The following is a 24,429-nucleotide window of genomic DNA, read 5'->3' as shown; positions in this document are numbered from 1 at the left end:
GTGCAGGCACGGGGATGGGGTGACAGGGGGCTGATAGAGGGTGACAGGGAAGTGACTGGGAGGTTGTGGGGGGCATGAGAGGGCGTGACAGGGAGGTGACAGGGTGACAGTGGGGTGGCAGGGAGAAACAGAGGGGTGACAGGAGGATGGCAGGGGTTGGCAGGGGAGGTGACAAGGGCTGGCAGGTCCCACCTTGCAGCGACACTCGCCCGTGGTCTTGTTGCAGTCTGGGTCAAAGCCATGGGTGACATCACAGCTGCAGGGGCCACACGTGGGGTGTCCCCACCACCCCCGTGGGCATGGCTGCGCCTCCCTGGGGACAAAGGAGCTGGCACTCGGGCATCATGCCAGAATACTCCCACAATGCCACTTGTAAACTCACATGGCCCCTTGTATACCCCCACTGTCCCCTGGATACCCACATGGCCACTTGTACCCTCACAGTGCCATCTGTACCCCCACAGTGCCCCTTGCACCCCTACTGTGCCACTTCTACACCCACAGTATCACTTTTCATCCACAGTGACCCCTGCATACTTACCACAGCTCTTGCACAGCCATTCCCTTTCCATGCTCCCCCTGCCTTTTGCACACCCACCACAGCTCTTGCACATGCATTACGCCCTTTGCACACCCACCCTGCCCCATATGCCCACCCTCCTCTCACCCCATCCCCTGCCCCCGGTGTCCTTCACCATGCCCCTGCTCCCCTGGGTGCTCCGTGCCCCCCCAGAACACACATGTGCCCCACAGTGTCACCAACCGGTGCTGGCAGAGGGCCCCAAAGGTGCCCGGGGGACAGTGACAGGCATAGCCAGGGGTCGTGCCTGGATGGCGGGTACAGGTGCCCGGAGGCTCGCAGGGGTCCAGGGCACAGGCACTGACACAGCTGTCACCGAAGTACCCTGGGCACAGGACAGGATTGGAGACAACAACACGGGACACTGACAGGGGCAGGGATGGGGGAGAGGGGCAGTGCCCAGGAGTGACAGTGATAAGGATAGCAGTGACAAGGGAGGGTGGCGGTGCCTTGGGGACAGGGGTGGAATGGTGGTGCCCAGAAATGGTAGTGTTTTTGGGGCAATATGTCACAGGGTGGCAGTGCTGGGGATGGCAGTATCTCAGGGCTGTCAGGAGGTGCCGGGGAGTTTGCACTCATGCGGGCGGCAGTGGGGGGTGTCACAGATGTGGCAGTGCCTCAGGGAGTGTTGGGACTTGTCGGGGGTTCTAGGGGGGTCTCTGGTCACCAGGGTAGCAGTAGGGGATGTCACAGGGGTGTTTCAGTGGTGTCAGTGTCCCACGGGGTGTCAGGGGTTGTCAGGGGGTCTCCATTCAAAGGTATAGAAATGAGGGGTGTCACAGGGGTGTCATCATCCTGGGGGTGTCAGGCCATGTTGGGAGGGTGTCAGGGAGTGTTAAGGGACTGCTGGGGGGTCTTAGAGGTCTCAGGGTGTCCCCCCTTCACTGGGGTGGCAGAGGGGGTTGTCACAGGGGTGTTTGTTCCAGGGCTATTGGGGGAAGTCTGGGGTGTGTTGAAGGAGTTTCAGAGGCCTGGGGGATCCCTGCTCACCGGGGTGGCAGCGGCATGAGAAACTGTCCCAGTCGTCACTGCAGTAGCTGTGGGGGGGGCAGGGCCCCGAGTCGCAGGGATCAGGCAGGGCACAGCCCCCCTCCACATTCACCTGTGCCGCCTGTGCCAGGCTCAGGGCACCCGCAGTCACCACAGGGTCCCCAACACGCAGGCCCTGCAGGGTCACTCATCAATGTCCTCATTAAGACCCCCACAAGCAACCCTGGACCCCCCCAACACACTCCACTCCATTCCTCAGTTTCCCTCACCATTCCCCAGAGACCCCACGAGAACTCCCTACACAGTGTCACCATCAGTGTGATCTCACCACCACACACGACCCACCATGTCACCCTAAAATCCTCTGCCCCACTGTCATTCCTACCTCAGTGTCCCCTGCCACAACACAGGACATCCCAGGACAACCTGGACCACCCTGCACTGTCATCCCCTCCTCAGTTTCCCCCACCATGGCACTGGACCCACTGTGCCACCCTGAATCCCCTGCACCGTGTCACCTGTCATCGTACCTCAGCACCAAACTCAGCCACCACCTGGTGACACTACTGTGTCACCTGCAGTGACCTCTCATTGACCTGGGACACCCCCTCACCCCAACCCAACTTCCCTGTGCGGGGTCATCTGACAGTGACCCCAGTGACGCCACAACCACCACGACCCCTCCTACCCCAGTGCCATGCCCAGTCTCAATGGGCCTTGCTACCACCCAGGACCTTTTGTGTCACCCTTTTGTGTCACCCTGTTCAGTCTGTCCCCACAACACATGACACACTGAACCCCACACCAGGACCCACTATGTCACTCCAGTCCCCCTCTTCAGTCACATCACCTCTGGGTGCTTCAGTGGCCCCAACACCAGCCGGTGCCCCCTGTACAACCCATGACCTCCCCCATCACACCCGTGTCCCCACAGCCATGTCCCCATCCTGCCCAGGCCTTGGGGCGATGACCCTGCACCCCATGTCACTATGCCCATGAGTACCCAGTGCATCCCCAGTGTTCTTCTGCCCACACAGCCGATGTCTCCTTGTCCTGTGTCATCTCCCTGTACCCACATCCCTGTGCCCTTCTCCATCCTGCCCATGTCCCCATGTCCTGTGCTATGCCCCACTTCACATCCCCAAACCCTGTGACACATCCCTGTGCCTCCCACCCATTCTGCCCATGTCCTCCTGTCCTTGTGCACATCCCTGTGCCTCCCACCATCCTGCCCATGCACCCACTTCTCTCTGTCACATTCTCAAACCCCTGTGCCCATGTCCCTGCGCTCCTTCCCATTGTGGCCATGTCCCCAACCCCTGTGTCTATGTCCCTGTGCACCACTTCATCATACTCATGTCCCCGTCCCCAAGGTAAGGCCCTGCTTCATTGTGTTCTCTCCTTACCTTGTGCCACATCACCAGCATCTGTGCCCACATCCCTGTGCCCATTTCCCCAAGCTATGTCCCTGTGTCCATGTCGCTGTGCCGCCCTTCCATTGTGACCATGTCCCTATCCCCTCTTCCACATCCCCAAGCCCACCCCCCTCCCCAGCCCATGCTCCCCATGTGCCCACACTTCCGTACCTGCAGGCACCCCTGGAACCCCTCCTCCACGGTGCCACTGTCCCCCAGCAGCCCCCCGAGGCTCAGCGTGCGCAGCCGCAATCCCTGCAGCTCTCCAGGGACATCGCCCACCGCCTGGGGGGCACAGGGACCCCCATGGGTGCCTTGGGGTGCCACAGGGGGTGCCACGGTGGCACATGGGGATCATCAGAGTGGATGTCCCCCTGTGCCTCACTCTCCCCATACCTGGTGGCGGCCATAGTCGAGGGTGAGAAGGAGAAGGGTGGCAGAGGGGTTGCGGCCAGGGCCCCCCCGCAGCTCCAGCTCCACGTGGTGCCAGGCACCGTCATTGACTTTGGCCTGGGACAGACGCAGGGTGGCCAAACGGGCCCCCCCTTGCCAGGCACCAGCCTCCACCTGCCCCTCGCTCAGCTGTGAGGGATAGACATGTCAAGGACCCCAAAAACTTGGTGGGCACCAGGCACTGCCCACTGGGAAATACAATTTCCCCATGGACAATAAGACAACCCATCAGGTAATGCCCCCTCAAGGAGTGGCACCCCCTTGCACTGTTCCCCCCCCACAGCAATATACCCCCCCACAGCAATACCGCCAATGCCACAGACCCCCCCTCCAGGGCAATGCTCCCCTGGCACAGAGTAACTGCCCTATTCCAACCCCCCATGCCACTACCTCACATGGCCATACATAAGCCCCCAGCAATACCTCCTATTCCAATGACTCCCCCAGGGCAATGACCCCCCCAGGGTAATAAGCCCTGTGCCAACAACTCCCCAATGCCAATAAATGCCAATAACACCCCCATCCTCAGAGCAATAACCCCTGGCACTACTCCAGTGCCAATTCCCCTATACTCCCACTCAAGTCAACACCTCCCAGGGCAATGACCTCCCCCCAAAGCTATAACCCCCATGCCAATGACACCAAAACCAAAACCTCTTGTGGTAATGACCCCCACCCAAATCAATAACACCTCATGGCAACCACCTCCCCTCCCCGGCGCCTTCCTCAGGAAAACTCCCCTATTCGACTCGCTGGTGCCCTCCCCATGCCTCCCCCGTGCCCACCTGCAGGATGAGGGTCAGGCGACCTCCAGCCCCTGCTCGCAGCAGAACCCCGCGGGAATGCCGGGTGCGGAACATGATGCGGACTGGCCAGGGCAGGGAGAGGGGCAGTGCCAGCCCGTTCCACGCCACGCGGCTGCTGCCCACGAACCGTTGTGGGCCTGCCATTTCTGTGGGGCATGCACGTGGGATGGGAGGCAACACCATGACCCCCCACAAGCCCACCCCAAGGACCCCCATGCCATGACACAGCCATGCGCCCCCCCACACAGACCACCCACACCTTCCCCTGGACTTCCTGCACCCCACCAAGGACCCCATCCAGGACCCCCTCCTGCACCCCATCCAGGGGTCCTGCACCCCACCCAGGACCCCCCACAACCCATGCAGCCTCTCACGTATCCAATCTCAGATCCCCAGCACACCACCTGGGGATCCCATGCACATCCCACAGATGCCAACACACCCTCCCACAGATCCCCCATACCCCCTCATGAACCCACAACAATTCCACAAACCCCCAGACACAAGCAGGGATGCCTCTCACCCCCTTCCAACACCCCCCACACCCACCCAGAGACCTTCCCCATGCCCCCCCACAGACCCACAACAAGCCCTACGGATGCCACACAGCCCCACCACAATGTCCCCCCAGGCCCCCCAGTACCCTCCTGGCAGGTTTTGCCCCCAAAGCCCAGTGGGCAGCGGCAGCTGAATCCCCCCCACTCATGCACACAGGTGCCACCGTTGTGGCATGTGTTGGTGTCACACAGGGTCTTCTTGGGAGGACAACCTGTGAGGGAGCACGGGGATCACATGCCACACATGACTTGGGACCCCTGGCCCCATGGGGCACAGACACCCCCACATCCTTGAACCCTTATCCAACCCCATGGTTCTAGCACCCTATGAGCCCCCACCCCACATCCCAACCCCACCCCTAAGGGGACACAGGCCCATCCAACCCCCCCAGTCCTGGCACCTCCCCACCCCAAGGGGACACAGCCTTGTCTGTGCCACCCACTCCAGCTCAATGGCCCTGGCAGCCCCTCACCCACCACCCCAAAACCAGGGGACACAGAATGCTCTACCACTGTGTCCCTGGACCCCCATCCAGCCCCATGAGCCTCGCACCCCCTCCCCACACCCATGGAACACAGAAACCCCCAAACACTGCCCAGACCTGGGCCCCCAGCTAGCCCTCAAGCCCCAGCAACCCCTACTCTATAACCTACACCCTGTGGCCCTGGCAACCCTGAACTCAAACCTGCATCCCCTGACTTCCCATCCCACACCCTGGGGAGCCCCAGCCCATTCCCTGGACCTCTCTCCAGCCCCATGGCCCTGGCACTCTCTCACTCCCTCCCCACAGCTCTGCCCTGTCTCCCCAGACCCCCATCCAGCCCCATTACTCTGGCACCCCCTCCCCACACCTAGGAGGCACAGCCCCATGACCCTGGTACCCCTCAACCCACACCTGCACTCCCTAACCTCCCATCCCACACCCAGGGGGAACAGCATCCCCCACGCCCCCTGGACCCTCATCCATCCCTCCAGCCCCGGAACCCCCTCCCACCATTCAGGGGACACAGCCACACTTTTCAAGTACCCCTTAACCCCACACCCCATCTCCCTCTGCTCGAAGAAGCACAGCCCCTTCCCAATCTCCCGATCCCGGAGCCCACCAGGCAGGGTGCCGTTGTTAGCAATAAAGGCTGCCATGTCCACGGGGCGCTGGTCAATGTGGAGGTGCCGCATGCACCCCACAAAGTGCCGGCTGCGGATCGGGAAACTCTCGGGCAGTGTTGGGACCCCCCCCAGCAGCAATGGCCCCGTCAGGTCCAGTGACCTGCAGAGCCCACCATCACCTCAGGGACTCAAGAAACCCCTGAGGGACCCCACAACCCATGGGGACCCTGAGGGAACCCCAAGGGACACCCAGCCACCCCCCATCCCATGGGAGTCACAAGAGACCCCCAAAGAACACTCACTCACCCCAAAAACTATGGGGACCTGAGGGATCACCCAAAGGGTGTTCCCCATGGGGAACTCAACAGACTCCCAAGGGACTCCCCACTTCCCCCCAGTGCCATGGGGACCCCAAGAGAACCCCTCAAACCCATGGGGACCTCCAGTGACTCCCCCATCCACAGGGATCTGTGACCCCCAAGCGACCCTTCACCAGAGAAGACTCCAAAGGTACCACACCCACAGGGACCCCTCTATGAGTACCCCAAGGGACCCCACCCATGGGATCCCCAGGCCCCTCTCACTTCTTGCTGCCAGTCTGGGTGCCCTGGGCAGCGCAGGAGTAGTTGCCGAGACGGGGCCCGAAGCGCAGGGCCATGGCCGTGTCACAGTCGTCCACAGTCACCACAGCCACCTTCTGCTCTGAGGGGCCCTGTGGGACCCCTGAGCGCCCCACAACCGGCTGGGAGGCCCCATATTAGGCAGGGGGGCCCAAGACCCCCATCCTGCAGCCTCTGTCCCGCTCCTCATCCTCCCACAGCCCTCTGATGCCTCAACCCTTACCAGGCTCCCATGTCCCTCCAGCCCCCCACCCTTCAGATCCCCCAACACTCCCCTCCATCCCTTCGGCCCCCTTTAAACCCCTCAGTGGTCCCCTTCATCCCCCCCAAGCCTCCATCCCTTTGATCTCCTCTTCCTCCATCCCCCCATTCCAATTCCTCAGGGGTCCCCACTGGTGAGGAAAGTATGTGGGGTTCCTCAGGGGGCCAGTGGGTGAGGAAGTGGATGTGGGTCCCTTGAGGTCCTCATGGATAGGGGCATCTCTTGACAGTCCCTTGGAGTTCCCCAGATCTCCTCTCTACTCTCCTCATCCCTCCAACACCCTCTTGCCCTCCCTCCACTCCTTTATCTTCCTCCATCTCCCATCTCCCATCCCTTGGGACCCCCATGGGTGGGCACATCCCTTAGGGGTCCTTTAGGTGCCGCAAATCCCCTACCTGATCCCCCCATCTCTCCATTCCCCCCCCCTTCCCCTCCATCTTCCTTTCCTCTGTCTGCCCCAAACACTCCCCACCCACTGTGCCCCCCCAGGACCCCCATTCCCCCACCTTGTTGTAGTAGTGCAGCTGCACCCGGTGCCACTGCCCATCGCTGACTCCTCCTGGCACAAAGGGTGACACCGTGGTGGTGGTCTCACCTGTGGGCACAGCGTCAGGGCAACACAGCCAGAGGCAAGGAGGGGTGGAGGTGCCAGGAATGGGATGCACAGGATGCAGTGTTGGGGACATGATGCAGGGGTTGCAGTGCTAGCAAGGGAATGTCCAAGATGTAGTGCCAGGAATGCAGTGTCAGGGACGGGATGTTGGGGGTGCAGCGTTGGGCAGCACCAAGAATGGCAGGCCAGGGATGCAGTGAGGAATGCAGTGAGGAATGCAATGAGAGATGCAGTGCCAGGAATATGATGCCCAGGATGCAGTGCCAGGCAGTGCAAGGATGGGATCTCTGGGATGAAGCGAGGGATGCAGTGAAGGATACAGTGCCCACAAGGGTGTGAGGGTACAGGGCCAGGGTATGGCAGGGGCAGCACGTACCTGCTGAGAAGGTGAGCTGCAGCTGCTCGTCCACAATCTCCAGTGCCACGAAGTCATGCCGCTCATTGAAGCGCCCGTTGTACAGCAAGAGCCCATCCCGCTCCTGTGTGGCAAACCTGGAGGACAAAAGTGCCAGCAGTGCCCCAATACCTCCCAATCCTACCATGCCTCCCTGGCACTCCCCAACACCCCCTGACCCTGCCGTGCCCTTGAGGCACACCCCTCGTGCCCAACCCCATGACTGCAACCCCATGTACTCACTGTGAGATGCTCGTATGCATCAGCCCCTGACCCCACAAGGTGTCTCCACCCCACTGCCCCCCCTGCCAAGGGGTCACCCACACCCTTTGCTCCCACTCTGTGCCCTCAGGGTGCCAATCACCCCACACCCAATCACCCCACAGCTGACATGATGCCAAAGGGGCACTGATCACCACCCCTCCCACATGATGCCAATGGAGCATCCCCACACTATCTGACGCCCTTGTGACACCCACCATCCCATGTCCCAAATGATGCCAATGGGGGCACCCATCCACCCGCCCAGTGCCCACAAGACACCCATCACCTCACACCCCATCAACTCATCTCATGCCAACGGGACAAACATCACCATGATCTACCCCACGCTCCATGTGACACCCACAGGGGCACACATCACCCCCCAGCCCCCCAGATTCCCCCAGGCTCACGTGAGGCCAAGGGTGAAGTGGAAGCGCTGGCGGAGGCCACGAAAAGTGAGGAAGGAGTGTGGGGGGAAGCTGCGCGTGCTCATGGTGCAGAAGGGCTTCTCATAGTGCCCAGGGGGACACTGACACCGGAATCCCCCCACCAGCAGGTTCAGGCAGGTGCCCCCATTCTGGCAGACCCCCGGTGTGCAGCGGCCCCCCCGGGCACTCAGCTCACAGTGCTCCCCTGTGTGACATCCAAACCCCAAAACTAGGGTAAGGAGTCCCATCTTCCCTCCACACCTCCCCATTAAACCCAGAGTGGCCCCCCTCAGGTGCTCAGCTTGTGGGGCTCCCCTGTGTGATACCCCAACGGCACCAGCATCCCAAAAATGGGGGATGGGGGTCCTCTCTCCTCCCCAGCCCCCAATAACCCTCAAGTTCTCCTCCCAGGCACTCACTGTGTGACACCAAGCATCCTAATGTGACACCAAGCACCCTAAATGGGAGGTTGGGTATCCCTTCTCCCTCCCCATCCCCCAGTATCTTTATCCCCAGCTTTATCACCATGGCAACCACCTCCCATTACCATGGAAACCCAAGCCCCCTCCTCTCACATGCCCTCCCCCACCTGGCTGGCACCCCCCACCAGGGGGGTCCCCTGAGCTGGAGTCCCAGAGCGGGGTAGGGGGTATAGCCCCAGTGCCACCAGTCTACCGGCAGAGGGAGGGAGGGAGGGCTGAAGAGGAGCTGGATGTGGAAAGATGAGGATGGACAAGGAAGGGCTGGCCAGTGACTCTAACCAGTGAAGTCCTCGTGGCACTCGCAGGTGTATCCACCCTCACGGCTCTGGCACCGCCCGTTGTTGCCGCAGGGGCTGGAGTAGCAGAGGTCGATCTCGGTCTCGCAGTAGTCGCCGGTGAAGCCAGGCGGGCAGCGGCAGCGCAGGCCTGTGACAGGGTGGATGGGGCGAAAAAGGATGGTGTCGGAGGCGAGGAAGGGCGCGGAGCTGTCAAACTGCAGGACAGAGACGCAGCGCATGTAGTTCTCGCAGGGCTCGCGCAGACACACGTTGTCATCAAAGGGCAGGACTCGCTGGGCCGTGGTAGCCGCCAGGAGCGATCGGTTAAGGTACAGCCGCTCCTGCAGCTCCTCTGACGAGAAGAACCGCGATGTGCCCTGCACCGCCGCCGGCAGCAGCGCCGAGAGGCTGACATTGAGGATCCGGGCCGGCCCCACGTCTGTGTCCGTCTGGATGTTGAAAAGGACAACGCGGTGGCGGGGGGTGGCCAGGACAGCAGCCACCCCCTCCAGGAAGCGGCTGAGTAGGGGGGACAAGAAGCGCTCCTGGGACATGTCGGCCAAACGCAGGGTGATGCTGTTGCTGAGCATCTCATCTGTGATCACCGTCACCCGCAGCGTGCACTGCGCTGTTGCACTGTAAACGCCATCTGGGGACAAAGTGGGGACACAGGAGGCGGTCAGTGAGAGCAAAGGACAACTCTGGGAAAGGGTGGTGGGATGGGAATAGTGCTAGATATGGGGCAACCAACATAATCAGCTGCTGTTGGACGGGGATGGTGCTATGGGGGCTTGATCCGCTCAGCCACCATAGAATGGGGACAGCACTGGCCATGAAACACCTGGCCCATGTAGCCACTGTGGAATGGGGACAATACTGGCTATGAGGTGCCCATCCCACTTTACCAGCGTGGAATGGGTACAGTCAGGTGCGGACAGCGCAGGCTATGGGGAACCTTTCCTGCTCAGCCACCAAGGAATGGATACAGTGATGGTTATAAGGTTGGTGCTGGTTATGGGGCTGGTACTGCTTTTGGGGTGCCCATCCCACCTACCACAGGATAGCAACAGTGGGATGGGGGATGGTCTTGGCAATGGGGCTGGAACTGGTTACAAGGCTCTTGTCCCACCTGGCCACTACTGAATTGGGACAGCGCTGGTTATGGGGCTGGTGCTGGTTGTGGGTGCCCATTCCACTTGGCAACCATTGAATGGGGACAGTGTGGGTCATGGGATGCCCATCCTGCCTGGACACTGTGGGGTGGGGAATCTAAATGGGGTTGGTGGTTGGTTATGGGGTTGGGGCTGGTTATGGAGCTGGAGCTGTTTCTGGGGCTGGTATGGGGATGGTGCTCGTTAAGGGACTGGTGCTGGCTATGGGGTTGGTGTTGGTTGTGGGGCTGGTGCTGATTGTGGGGCTGGGGGAGCAAAATCTCTGCTAAGCAGTGGGGCACCCACCTTTCTCCTCTTCTTTGTCCTCCCCCTGGCTGAGGGCAGTGGGATGCAGGACAGATGGGGAGCAGGCTGACAGATGGATGAAGGGAACATGGGGACAGGTGGGGGGTCAAGCAGGCAGAAGGAAGTGCCATAGGGGGTGGCAGAGGCCAGGGCTGCCCAGTGGCCTGTGGCCAGTGACTGGTAGCCAGTGGCTGGCGGGGGGGTAAGGTTACCATGGCTGCGGCTGCGAGGGCCCAGCTATGGCTGGACCTTTTGTTTCCCTCCCGCCTGCCCCTGTGCTTGGGGGGGACACGGGGGACTCCCTGCCCCCACCCTTTGTGCCCTGGGCCCCCTGCTTTGTGTGGCCAGCGCAGGGACCCCTGCCAGGGGAAGCTGTGGGGCGATGGGGACCATGTGGCTGAGGACAATGGACATCAGGCATGGCCTGTGACCCAGTTTCCCCCTGACCTGGGGGTGACTAAGGAGGTGTTCCCCCACCTTGGGGTGACCCCCATCCCCCAGAAGCACCTCCTGGACAGCCCACCATCCAAATGGTGCCGACAATTGATGGCACAACCCCCCTCATTTTGCGATGATCCCCCCCCCCCGCCCACCACTGGGTTTGGGCACCTCTCAGTGGAGGCCAGGTTGCCCCCCCGAATACACACACCAGGCCTTGTGTCTCCTGCACTGAATTCATTCAAGTGGAGTCTCCTGGAAACACAAACATGGCAGTGCCAGGACTCCCCCAATACTGCACTGCACCCTGAGCCTTCCCAGATTCACCCATCACACCCCCATAACAAGCCCCCAAGGGTACCAGGACCCTGCTGGCCCATATCAGCCTCTGCTCCCCCAATAAACGCACTGGGTCCTGGCCCACCCTGCTCACTGACAGACAGAGAAGTGCCAGGACCACCTCTGGACAGCCCAGGGGGGTGGGGAAAGCAAAGGGGGTGATAGGGACCCCGACAGCCTCCAGCTTGGATGTCTGGGGTGTCAGGGTGGCACAGCATCCCATTATTCCCCCTCCTCTCGATCTGGAGGGTGGAGACAGCCAAAACAGGGTAATGAGACCCCATAACACCTTGCCTCCATGCAAAAATAGAGGTCTATATACCCACAAACTTCACTCCCCCTGAAAGGTCCCCTCCATGGGTGGGGGTCTTACCAGAGACAGACACCCTCATGATGGCCTCAAGTGGGCGATTGTTGTCCAGGGCCGGGCTGAGGCGCAGGTCCCCACTGTGTGGGTCCAGCAGCACGAGGTTGAGCTCATTGCCCTGCTCAAAAGCATAAGTGAGGCGGTCAGAGACGTCGGGGTCATGGGCAGGGATGCGGCCAATGACGCCCCCAGGGAAGCTGCCGGAGCGGTTGGTGATGTAGTTGTTGAAGAGGATCTCAAAGTTCTTGAGCTGGGGGCTGTTGTCGTTGGTGTCACGCAGGCGCACATGGATGGTGGCCCGGCTCACCAGTGGTGCCGAAGTCGCCTGGACCACCATTATGTATTCAGCCTTGGTTTCATAGTCCAGGTCAGCCAGGGCAGTGAGCTCTCCGGAGAAGATATCCAGCTGGAAGACCTCGGGGATGTTGCCCTCCACGATCTGGTACATGATCTGGGCATTGGTGCCCTCATCGGGGTCGGTGGCAGTGATCCGGGCCACCACCAGCCCAATGGGGCTGTTCTCCTCCACAAAGATGTCAAACTCGTCCCGCTCAAACACAGGTGGGTTGTCATTGACATCCAACACTGTCACCTGGATCTCCACTGGTGTCCGCCGGGCTGGCACCCCCTTATCCACGGCGAATGCCCGCAGGGAATACAGCGGCACATTCTCCCGGTCCAGACGGCGCAAAGTGCGGACAATGCCCGAGGTGGACTCAATGATGAAGTCGCCATCACCATCATCACCCCCTTGGAAGGTGTAGAAGACCCTGCCATTGAGCCCGGAGTCACGGTCAGTTGCAGAGACCTGGAGGACACTGGTGAAGGTGGGAACATCCTCGTAGATGGATCCCTGGTAGGAATGACGGAGAAACTGGGGTGCATTGTCATTGACATCACTCACCAGGATCTCCAGGTAAGTTGTGTCAGATTTCTGTGGGATACCATTGTCCCGTGCCGTGATGGCCAAGGTGTAGGACACCTGGTCCTCATAGTCCAGCTCCATCTGGGTGGTGACAGCACCAGTATCAGCAGCAATGCTGAACTGGGGTATGCTGTCCTCCATCAGGTAGGTAATGCGGGCGTTCTCCCCCGTGTCCTCGTCTGTGGCACTGATGACCACCACTGTTGTGCCCACTGGCCGATCCTCATTGATGTTGATGGTGTAGTGGGAGCTCTGGAAGACGGGGCGGTGGGTGTTGGCATCGGTGACATTGACAACCACCTGGGCAGTGTCCTGGCGGGTGCCATCAGAGGCAGCAATGGTGAGCAGGTACTGCCGCTCCAGCTTGTAGTCCAGGGGCAGGGCAAGGGAGATGAGCCCACCACCGCTCTGGCTGGTGATGGAGAACCGGTTGCGGGTGTTGCCGCTGGAGATCTGGTATGTGATGACACTGTAAGCATCACGGTCAACAGCAGAGACAGTCAGCACACTGGTGCCCACTGCTGCGTCCTCGTTCAGGCGGGCGCCGTACTCCCGCTGGGTGAACTCAGGGCTGTTGTCATTGACATCCAGGATGGTGACACTGACGCTGGCCGTGGAGGCCATTGGGGGGGTGCCATGGTCCTGCGCCTCCACCCCGAAACTGTAGAAGTCGACTACCTCCCGGTCCAGCTCAGAGGCCACCACAATCCACCCGGTGCTGTTGTTGATGGCAAAGGGGAAGCCGGTGCCAGTCTCCAGCAAGGTGTAAACTAACCGGCTGTTGTCTCCTGAATCGGCATCAATGGCTTGTACATGGATGACAGAGTAGCCCACGGGGACATTCTCCAGCACTGTGGCCTGGAAGGGCGTGCTGACAAAGATGGGTGCATTGTCATTGACATCCAACACCTGGATGGTAACCAAACCGCTGATGTTGGAGAGAGGTGGGCGGCCCCCATCCTGTGCCCGGATCCGCAGGGTGAACTCCTTGGTGACCTCGTAGTCCAGAGGGGTAACGACATCCAGCGTGCCTGTCTGCGCATCAATGTAGAAGTGCCCACGGGTGTTGCCGCTGACAATGCTATAGTGCACCAGTGCATTGCTGCCTTTGTCACGGTCGGTGGCCATCACCTGCAGAACTGCCACATTGGGTACCACGTCCTCAGGGACCTGTGCCACGTAACGTCGCTCGCTGAACTGCGGCGCATTGTCATTGTCATCCTCCACAGCGATGCGGACAGTGGCTGTGGCACTCCGGGGACCTGGATCCTGGCCCTGGTCTGTGGCCTCCACCAACAGCTCAAAGGCATCCACTACTTCCCGGTCCACAGGGCCAAGGGTGCGGATGACACCTGAGCGGGAATCGATCTCAAAGACCTTGCTGGCATCACCGGCATTGAGGAGGCGGTAGAGGATGTTGGCATTGGGACCAGCGTCACCATCGGTGGCCCGCACTGTCAGTACCTCATAGCCCACCTCCAGATTCTCTCGCACACTCTCCCGGTATTCTGGTTGCTCAAAGGCTGGGTCATGGTCGTTGGTGTCACTCACTGTCACCGTCAGTGTGGCCATGGCACTGCGCCGGGGTGTCCCGTGGTCCACTGCTGTCACGCGGAACACGTGAGTGCTCTTGCTCTCGCGGTCCAGTGGTGCAGCGGTGCTGATGGCACCAGTGACAGGGTCCACGGTGAAGAGGTCATCAGAGCGGCTGTCGAAGAGTGCAGCCATAGAGTAGTGCAGTCGGCCTGCCTCGCCCTCATCAGGGTCGTGTGCTGTCACCTGTGTCACTGGAGTGCCCGCTGGCCGGTTCTCCTCCACTGTGGCCTGGTAGCTGGAGGGCTGGAACTGCGGTGCTGTGTTGGGGCTGCGGCAGGGACGGTGGTGAGGTATGGGGGGCCTAGAGACTGCTGTGGTCTGGAACTCCACAACGTCCCCAGCGTCTATTGTATCCCCAGTGCCAGTGGTCTCCCTGGGGATATTGGTGTTCCCAGCATGTCCAGTGTCCACAGTGCTTCTGGTGTTGCTGGGGACTTTCCCAGTCTCCCCATTATGTTCAGTGTCTCTGGTGCTCCTAGTATCCCTGGGGACTTTCCTAGTGCTGCCAGCATCTCTGGAGACTCTCCCAGTCTCTCCAGTGAGTTCAGAATTCCTGGTGCCGCTGGGGACTGGAGTGCTCCAAACACCCGCAGTGCTCAGCATGTTCCCAGTGCTCCCAGTATCCTCCATGAGGATGTTGGTGTCCCCAGTGTGTCCAGTATTCCCAGCGCTCCTGGTGCCCCTGAGGACATGAGTGCTTCCAGTGTCTCCAGTTCCTCCAGTAACCCCGGTGCCTCCACTATCCCGGGTGCCTCCAGCATCCCTGGTGCTTCCAACGCCCCCAGTGCCTCCAGGCTTCCAGGTATCTCCAGCATGCACGGTGCCTCCAGTGTCTCCGGTAACCCTGGAGCCGCCGATACCTGGGAACCCCCTAATGCCACCGCCGCTGTCCCCACTGGAAGAGCCGGTGCCTGGTACCGTCACATCGCTGCCGCCCACGGCCGGTGCCGGCCCAGCGCTGTCGCCGCTGTTCCCGGTGCTCGGCGGGGGCCACGCACCATCGCTGGAGCCGGTGCCTGATGCAGTCCCATCGCTGCCGCCCGCGGCTGGTGCGGGCCCAGCGCTGTCGCCGCTGTCCCCGGTGCTCGGCAGAGACAACGCGCCGCCGCTGATCCCGGTGCCGCCGCGGAGCTGGAGTGGCGCCGGTAGCGTGCTGGACGGACGGGTACGGGTGCCGCTGCCGATGCCGGAGCCGATGCCGGTAGCGATGGCGGTGGCGGGTCCCGGTGCGGGCAGCGGCAGCAGCAGCAACAGCGGCAGCAGCCGGAGTGCGGCCCGGCGGGTGGGCGGAGGGCCCATGGCCGCTGCCCCCCGGTGCCCCCGGTGCCGGTGCCCGCAGCGACCCGCTCCGCCGCCTGCACCCCGCCCTCGCCCGCGCGCTCCCGCAGGGGCGGAGCCGCCAATTCACCGGCCCGGCCGCTCTTAAAGGAGCCGCCGCCGCCGCCCCCGGCACTCGCCAGCGGCACCCGCAGCCGCACCGGCAGTGGCAGCGCGGGGGTAGCGAGCGCGCACTGCGCGCAGGTTGCGCACACTCGTGTGAGGTGCACATGTGCGCCCTGCCCGCACACACGTACATACACAGATGTGAAGGGTCTTGCACGCACCTGTGCATTGCAGGCACGCGTGTTGCACGCGCAGGGAACACGCACGTCGCACACGCAGGGCACACAAGCACCAGCGATCACATATGACATGGGAACCACGTATGTGACGCACATATGTGTGGCACATGTGAAACACACACGGAGCATACACATGTGAGACAGAGAGCACGTGTGTGACACAGCACAGAGATCATGTGTGGCACATACAGCAAGTGTGACATACTCATGTCCCCCAAGACCCCTGTGTCCCCACCGCCGTGGAGTCCGTCCCCACACACGGAAGTCCGTCTCCCCTCACTCCGTGCCACACATCCCCCCCACCCCCCGCCCGATCCCTGGGCTCGTCCCACCGCACCAGGACCGGGGGCAATAGAACAGACTGGGAGCGACTGGACCACGCTGAGAGGGACTGGGGCAGCTGGGGGTCACTAGGACAAACTAGGAGAGACAGGAGATGTCGGGGGCGCTGGAACAGACTGGGAGGGACTGGAGAGGCTAGACGGGGACGGATCCCCGCGGTCTGTGGTTGCTGCTCCCCCCCTCCGACGCCCAAGCCGGCGCCGTTCGCGTGGGTGCAGACAGGCGGCGCGGAGCCACCTCCCCCGCCGGCGGAACGGGTCCGACGGGTACCGGGGAGGGGCTCCCGAGTGCCGAGGCGGCGCTTGGAGCGCCGGAACCCCCCCGCCTCCGCCGGGGGCTCCGGTGACTCACTGGGCCGCTCCCCGCCGGTTCCACCCGACACCCGCGGCCTGCCGGGGGTTTCCCACGCAGAGCAGCGGGGGGCAGCCAGGCCTCCCTGCATGGCGATGGAAGGGGGTAACCCTCCCGTGTATCACCCCGCCCCGGAGCGGGGGGCGAGCAGAGCAGCTGGGGCTGAGGCTAGGGGCCCTCGGCCCCACTTAGCATCACAAAGGGGCTTTGTCTGTCGCTTTGTGTGGGGATGGCAGAAGGGAGAAAGGGGAGGAGGGAGGCGCCGGGAGGAAGGGTGGTGTGCAACGGAGACACCTCCCCGGGCTGGACCCCCCCAAAAACACACAGCTCAGCAGCTCCTGGCTTTATTTTGGATGGAGGAGGGACATGTTACATGGGCACGGGGGTCCCCAGCACCACTCAGCATGAGGGGGACACTTGGGGGATCCCGGCCCGACTCAGCAGGGTAAGGAGGACACACAGGGAGAGGGGCAGCGCCCTGAGAGTGACAGTTCTTTATGGAACAGGGAGGACAGATGGTGACTCCCCTCTGAGGCAAAGACGATGACAAAGGGCACAGCCTGGAAATGAAGGTGAGATGACTTGGGAGGCCCTCAAAGTCCTTGGAGTGCAGGGGGACACCCTCAGACCTCCATGTTCTTCATCTGCTCCTCCAGCACCTGGTCACATCCCCCTGCTGCCTTCTTCTTGCCCCCTCCTTCCTGCTGCTTCTTCTGCTTCTTGGAGAGTTCCTGCTCAATGGGTGCCGGCTTGATGAATGGAATCAGCTCCCGCAGGTCTGGGGAAACAAGGGACCACTGTCACCCCCCCACCAAGGAGCAGGGAATGGGGAGGGCACAGGGGGATGTTACCTGGAGGCATGAAGTTTTGGAGCTTCTCAGGGATGCGGATGCCCTCAGGAGTCTGGTGGTTCTCCAGGATGGCGCAGATGGTGCGGGTGGTAGCACACATGGTGGCATTCAGCATGTGCACAAACTCTACCTGTGGCAGGGGACACCTGTGACATGGGGAAAGCAAAGGAACACAGGAAGAACTCCCCTATGCCCACTAGCCTCACCTTGTCCATCATCTTCTTGGTCTGGCCATAGCGGATGCGCAGGCGCCGGGCCTGGTAGTCAGTGCAGTTGGAACAGGAGACAAGCTCGCGGAAGGCGCCAGAGCCAGGGAACCAAGCCTCCAGATCCAGTTTTTTGCTAGCTGCATGGTTCAGGGAGCCTGGAGGGGGAACAGTGCTGAGTGGGGGGTACCACTGCCATCCTGAATTTGCCTATCCTGGGGCAGAGTGTAGGGTGAAGCCTCCAAAGTCACTCCCAAGGTTGGTGCCAAATCAACATGGATTTCTGCTCTGCCATAGTGATGTGGGGTTACCTCTCAGCCATAGAAATGTGGAGTACCCGCTTGGCCACAGGGTCAACAAGCCACAAGTTGTTTGGTCATGGGGACATGGGGGTGTGGGAGTCCTGCCTGGACACGGGAATGGGGAACTCCTACTCAGCCACAGGACACTGGGTTCCTGCTGTGCCATAGGGATATGGGGGTCCTGCTTACTCACAGGAATGTGGGGGCCTCTCTCAGCTTTGTGGATGTGAGATTCCCACTGAGCTATAGGAACACAGGGCTCTTTCTCAGCCACCTGGACATGGGCTTCCCACTTGACTATGGGGATGTAGGATTATGCCATGGGGATCTGGGATTCCTGCTTGGACACAGGAATGAAGGATTTCTGCTCAACCATGGGGATGTGGGGTTCCCACTTGGCGTGGGAATGTGGGGTTCTCGCTCTGCCAATGGATAAAGGGGTCCTACTCAGCCACAGGGAGCTTTTAAACCAGATCTCTTTCCTGTGAGCATTCCCAGGAGGAGCTGGGGACAACCCATCACAGCAGTGTCCACACCCGCTCCCACGGACCCAGAGCAAGGCTGAGGGTTCCACAGAAAATAAAATGTCCCCTTCTCTTCCTCTGTCTCAGGCTGGGTACAGCAATGAGCCAGGGACAAAAAACTGCCATGCAGGAAGCAGGTCAGGGCCCCCTCCCCGTGACACAGGAGCCTCTACCTGAGACAATGTTGACGATGTGGTAGGGAATCCCGAGGGACTGGTAGAATTCCTCAGCTGTGGCCATCATCTCCTCAAATATCTCCCAGGATTTGTTGTCATGGGGGGAGGAGTAGACAAACTGCTCAATCTGCAGGAGAAGGAATTCCACAGTGACACCAGGTATAGCTCTAAATCCCACAGGAACTCCACAGTGACACCAGGTACACCCTGAATTCCCACTGGAACCCCACAGCAACCCTCAGTACACCCCAAATTCCTCCCAGGACTGCTCCTTCACCTTCTCAAACTGGTGGACACGGAAGATGCCGCGAGTGTCCCGGCCATGGGATCCCACCTCCTGGCGGAAGCAGGTGCTGAGCCCTGCGTACTTGAGGGGCAGGTCCTCAGGCCGCAGCCACTCGTCGCGGTGCAGGGCGGCGATAGGCTGCTCTGACGTGGCAATCAGGTACTTCTCATCGATGGAACTGTCCTCCGCCCGCTCACTGCCCTTCCCGATCACCTGCAGGGACATGAGCCACCAGCCCTCTTCTAGCTGCACCTCCAGGGACCAGCAGGGAGGCTTTCCAGGGCCAGATGGTTTGGGAATTCATCACAAGGGGAGTTTCTTGGTCGTTCAAAGGGGCTGATGGCAGGGACGAGTCACCTGTATCACCCGTGGAGATGGACTCCAGAGATGAGCCACCTCCTTGTCACGTCATCACCATCACAAGCCACCTCCTTGTCACCTATGTCACCCATGGAGATGGCCCCCAGAGCATGTCACCTCCTTGTCACTGCACTGCCATCATGTGTCACCTGTGCAAATGGACCCCAAAGATGAGCCACCTCATCACCATCATGTGGCACCCATCGTGTGTTAACACGGACCCGAGAGATAAGCTACATCCTTGTTACCACGTCATCAATGGAGATGGACTCTGGAGACCAGCCATCTCCTTGTCACCTCATGGCCATCACAGTGTGTCACCCATGGAGATAGACCCAAGATGAGCCACCTCCTTGTTACTGCAGTGTCACCATGAAGTGTTTCCCACAGAGGTAGACCCCCAAGACACGCCATCTCCTTGTCACATCATCACCATCGCAACGTGGAGACGGATCCCAAGGAGAGAGGAAGGAACCGCTGCTACCATTGCTGCCACCACCACTAGCTTGCCAGGGCGGAGGAGACCCCGCTGCCTCCAGCTCCGCAGCCCCATGAGGGTGCTTGCTTCAAAGTCCCAAATCCGGAGCAATCCCTTACCTTGTAAAGCTCCTCATCAAACTGGCTGAGCTGGGCCACCTCCTGCATCACCTCCTTGCGCATGAAGAAGGGGGTGTACACCGGGGTGTACCCCCGGGCACGGAGGCTCTGCAGCGCGTACTGGATCAGCGCCTGCTCCAGGAACACCAGCGGGCCCTGGGAACAAGGGTCACACTGCCTGACACCACACACACACTCTGCTAGGCCACTCCTCCTTGCTCAGAGGGCCCAGGAGACCTCTGGAGGCTCCCATCAATCAATCCCAGGGAAGGAGAACCCAAGGCCCCTGTCCCTCCACGTTCCTCTCTGAACCCGATCATTCTGGGGTCACAGCTCTCACCTTAAGGAAGTAGCCACGGCTGCCAGCCACCACGGCGCCCTTTTCCCCCTCATAGCCATCCACCATCACCACCAGATCCACATGAGAATACTTCTTCCTGCAGCTGCAGTCACCCCACACCCGCTCCACCTTGTTGTCCACATCCTGCAGGAACCCGGAGAAAAGAAGAGCAGGAGCCTATCACCTCCTCAGTGCCCTGGAACACTGTGACACCAGTCCCTGAACCACACTGGGCCCACTTTGAGGGCTCAAACTCCAGCCTGTAGCTTATTGTGTGGGCACTTGGCAACAAGCCTGGCTCAGTTGTGCTCCCCCTGGGAAAATATTCCCGTGGGATGAATGGAGGCAACAGAGGGAGACCCCGTCCTCACCGCAGTAAGCGCCTTTCCCATGAATTCCCCCAACAATGGTGTGCTCAGTGTTGTCTGAGCTGCTCTTTGTCTGATCCCGGTGGGAAATGCTGGCTTGTCATGCAGATTTCCCTCACCCGCCCACCCAAGACAGGCTCGGGGGATCCCCTGCTGGGAGCCCCCTGCTTCCCACTGTGAGCTTCCTGGCCCCTCTGATCCAGCCCCACCTCCCTTCCCGTGTCCCACCTCATCGTTGCTAATGGGCACAGAGGGGTGGAGGAGGTTCCCAATCTCGCGGAGGCTCTCAAAGCGTTCAGCCTCCAGCCGCAGACGCTCAGAGTCGCACTCCAGGATGGCCTCATCAATGAGCAGCCGAACTTTCTTTATCTGGGATACCTGGAGACACTGCAGAGAGACCTCAGGATGAGGTGGGGGAGAGAGAAGATCACTGGGGCCTGCTCATCCAGCACAGAGAAACTTGGGCCCAGCATGGTGAATTCTAGACCCACCACATATTCTGGAATGAGTCCCTGGACTGGACACACTCAAGAACAGCTGAAAGGATAATGGGGGGACAAGCTAGGCTCTGGAAGGCCTGAGCTGCTCCCATGGCAGCCAGCATTGCATTCATTAACCAGGGTGACTAGCGAACTGGGATGGAAGCAGGCAGGGAGTGACACACTGAGGACACAGAAGGACTGACGCCGCTCAAATTCGCAGGGATGAGCCCTTGACTGACACAGAGTGATGCTGGGGAGATCAAGGACACTGAGGAAGAGTCAGTTATTGCTGGTGTGGGACTGAGAGATAAAGAATCCTCCCAGCTGGGGCATCAGGCAGTCCCCCCTCATTTGGTGGGCACTTCAGGCCACCAATTTGGGCAATTTCAGGCAAAGCTCTGGACAAACTGTAGGCACAGTGGAGGGAGCTAGGGTCTCACTCACCCCCAGGATATCAGCCGTGAGTTCATCCAGGTTCTGTGCACTCTCTGGTACAGATTCATCCGTCCCTACTGGCTCCTTTTTCTGCAGCAAGAGGAAAAAGGAACCCCAGGAGAGTTAAAGAGTAAAATTCCAGCAGGAAAACATCCCTCAGTGACACAAGGGAGAGACTGGAGGGCTGGGAGAAGGAGAGATGTCACCAGTTGGTGATGTCCCACCATATGGTGACCCAGGGCACTCATGCCCCACCTTCATCTTGTCCCCAATGGTTTTGCTGCACAGGTTCTTCAGCTTGTTCAGGTTGTCGGCACGAAACCTGCCTGCAAAGGAAGGCAGGGGCTGTCACCTGGGAGAAGGCTGAGTGAGAGAAAGGCCGGGGCCCCTATCTGGTATAGAGAGGTGATATGGAGCCCCCATGGGAGCAGCAGTGGGGATGGCAGTTCCAGGAATACCCACAGGCACCAGCCCTGGGGTTTTTGGGAGGACAGAGGTTGATCATGTGGAGCAGAGCCGCAAGGAGTAGGGATATCACTGGAAAACACCTGGAGTGACATTGCACTGGGACGTCCATGCCAGGCTGGAAACCCCCATGACATGCTGGAACCACGCTGGGATGGGACAGCCCCAACTCTAAGACGAGAACCCTACACTGGGATTCCCCGTGCTGGGCTGGGACCCCCAGACTGGGATAGGTCCTCCACACTGGGATCCCCATGAGGGGATGGGGTCCCCCACACTGGGGTGGAAGTCCCATGCCAGGCTGGGAACAATGTACTGGAATGGGATCCCATTCCATGCTATGATCCCCCACACTGGGCTGTGACCCCCATGCTCGACTGGGAACCCCATCTGCCAAAACAGGAATCCCTCCACCAGGATGGGACTCCCCACATCAGCATAGGATCTCCATACTTCACTTGGACCCCCCTAATGCTAGGACAGGACCCTCATGCTGGGCTGGGAGCCCCACACCAGGATGAGACCTCCCTGACGCTGCATTGGGATGCCCATGCCAGGATTGCACCTCTCCCTCCACAGGCTTGGAGCCCCACATGCTGGGACCTCCCTGTTAGGATGGGACCCCCACACTATGCTGGGACCCCACATTGTCATGAGACACCTCCCTCAGCAGATGGGATTGCTAAGGACTGAGTAGACCCTGGGATCTGAGGCCACAGTGATGAGATTCAGGGGGTGTTGGATGAGGGGAGCATGGATGCTCACCCTCCATGACCCTGGGGCTGGGAAGGGCAGAGCCCAAGACCCGGGGAAGCTCAGACTAGGGACACCTCCGCTGAGAACGTGCCACCCTGATCAGCGGAAGGGATCAGTCCCCAGGAGATCCAGAGCCAGGGAACACCAACAGGACACAGCACGGCACAGCACGGGCTCCCGCAGCGGCGCCGCGGGATTGCATCAGCCAGCGCGACCCGCCAGCCTGCCTCACCCTGCGGCCACCCGCCATTCCCCAGCACCGCCGTCCTGGGGACACAGAGCCCGCGGGAAGGGGGCTGGGAAGCGGGTGATCCCTTGGACATCTAGGTGAACGCATTAAAGGGGAGCCCTAAGCGCCGCTTTCATCCCGCAGCAATGGAATACTGGGGTGCCCTGGGAACAGCGGGGTTTGGGGGCACCCACTCCTCCCGCCGCCCTCCAACTCCTCTCCACATCCGGCACCCACTGACGGAGCTGGATGCTCATCCCCCTGCCCCATATCCCACCGGGAGCCATGAGGAGGTGGTTCCTCCACGTGTGGGTGGAGATGGGACCCTGCGGGTGTGGTGTACCCCAAATCTGGGGGTGGCACTGTCTAGGACCCCCCCCCCGCCCAGCTGGATCCTGCGGCAATGCAGGGAGCGGATCCCTGGGGATCGCAATGGGACGGGATCCATGTTCGGGCTAAGGGAAGGCGGGTCTAGTGGGAGAACTTCTCCCACCTCAATCCCTGGGATTAGGGACGAGGGGGATCCACCCAGGGACAAGCCCTCGGTCTCTGCTGTGATTTACCCAGAGGATCCAGTCCCAGAGGGCAATGATGCACCGAGGTGATCCCCGAGGGCTGGGGAAGAATCAACAAACAGCTGCGGAGGACGGGAAAGACCCCCGACTAAAGGCCACCCCATCTCACCGAGGAGGTTCGGGGACCAGTGTGGGGGCCGCTTCCTAGGGAAGGGAGGGAGAGCGGGAGAGAGGGACTCCTAGGGGCGGTGGTGGGGGCGTCCTGTCACCTGCGGACCGGTCACCGGGCTGAGAGGGTGTGGGGGAAAGGCACCGGGAGGGGGGACATGCCCGCGTGTGCTAAGGGGGGTCCACCAGCCCGGAGGTTCCCTCCCCTCACCCACCCACCCCCACGTACACCTCCGCCAGGCGCCGTCCGCTCGCACCAGCGCATCCACCAGCGCGGGGTCCTTGAAGCGCTTGCGCTGCATGTCCCGCACCATGGCGGGGTCTCCGCCCTTGTCGGCGCGGAACAGGTCCAGGTCCAGCACCATGACGGCTGATGGCGGCGGCGGCACCGGGAGCACCGGCGGGGACAGCTGCTCCGCGCGCGTGCGCGGAAGGGGCGTGGCCGCAGCGATGGGGCAGCAGCGCCCCTTGGTGGCCCGGAGGCGGCGCAGCAGGACGGGAGGACGCGGCCCGGAGGGTCTGAGGGCCGAGCGGCCCGAGCACCCCTGACCCCCACCAAGGGAGGTGCCAGCGGGTCTGGACGCCCAGGCAGGGCAGGAGGACGGGGGTGTCGGGAAGTTATGAGAGGGTTTGGGGATGATACGGTGGGGTGTGGAGGGGCCCGAGCGTCCTTGAGCCCCCC

The 24,429-nt window shown here is 61.1% G+C and overlaps 2 protein-coding genes across 2 annotated transcripts in view; both read right to left on the bottom strand.

The window, feature by feature from the left end:
* CELSR2 (cadherin EGF LAG seven-pass G-type receptor 2) overlaps nucleotides 1–15,717 on the bottom strand; it is a 30,722-nt gene extending 15,005 nt beyond the window's left edge. The window contains exons 1-14 of the mRNA XM_041422717.1: nucleotides 11,858–15,717; nucleotides 9,252–9,899; nucleotides 8,473–8,695; nucleotides 7,781–7,896; nucleotides 7,298–7,386; nucleotides 6,494–6,651; nucleotides 5,906–6,069; nucleotides 4,888–5,013; nucleotides 4,224–4,390; nucleotides 3,382–3,567; nucleotides 3,157–3,270; nucleotides 1,571–1,745; nucleotides 764–905; nucleotides 193–313 (exon numbers count right to left, since the gene is read on the bottom strand). Coding sequence (XP_041278651.1) covers nucleotides 193–313; nucleotides 764–905; nucleotides 1,571–1,745; nucleotides 3,157–3,270; nucleotides 3,382–3,567; nucleotides 4,224–4,390; nucleotides 4,888–5,013; nucleotides 5,906–6,069; nucleotides 6,494–6,651; nucleotides 7,298–7,386; nucleotides 7,781–7,896; nucleotides 8,473–8,695; nucleotides 9,252–9,899; nucleotides 11,858–15,671 — 6,243 coding nt within the window. The 5' untranslated portion in view covers nucleotides 15,672–15,717. The remainder of the gene's footprint in view (nucleotides 1–192; nucleotides 314–763; nucleotides 906–1,570; nucleotides 1,746–3,156; nucleotides 3,271–3,381; nucleotides 3,568–4,223; nucleotides 4,391–4,887; nucleotides 5,014–5,905; nucleotides 6,070–6,493; nucleotides 6,652–7,297; nucleotides 7,387–7,780; nucleotides 7,897–8,472; nucleotides 8,696–9,251; nucleotides 9,900–11,857) is intronic.
* Nucleotides 15,718–17,018: 1,301 nt separating this feature from the next.
* On the bottom strand, nucleotides 17,019–24,187 carry SARS1 (seryl-tRNA synthetase 1). Its single transcript, XM_041422733.1, has 11 exons — nucleotides 23,977–24,187; nucleotides 21,870–21,940; nucleotides 21,624–21,704; nucleotides 20,926–21,084; nucleotides 20,330–20,473; nucleotides 19,990–20,145; nucleotides 19,024–19,245; nucleotides 18,744–18,873; nucleotides 17,745–17,902; nucleotides 17,539–17,668; nucleotides 17,019–17,465 (listed from the first exon to the last, which is right to left on the bottom strand). Exons 1-11 carry the CDS (start codon nucleotides 24,110–24,112, stop codon nucleotides 17,311–17,313), a joined length of 1,542 nt encoding a protein of 513 aa, XP_041278667.1. The 5' UTR covers nucleotides 24,113–24,187; the 3' UTR covers nucleotides 17,019–17,310.
* Nucleotides 24,188–24,429: the final 242 nt, after the last annotated feature.

Source organism: Onychostruthus taczanowskii, unplaced genomic scaffold (genome assembly GCF_017590055.1).
Source record: "Onychostruthus taczanowskii isolate IOZ18803 unplaced genomic scaffold, ASM1759005v1 scaffold74, whole genome shotgun sequence".
Classification (NCBI taxonomy): domain Eukaryota; kingdom Metazoa; phylum Chordata; class Aves; order Passeriformes; family Passeridae; genus Onychostruthus; species Onychostruthus taczanowskii.
The sequence above is the reverse complement of the archived record's forward strand: the minus strand, read 5'-3'. Positions and strand labels throughout refer to the sequence as shown.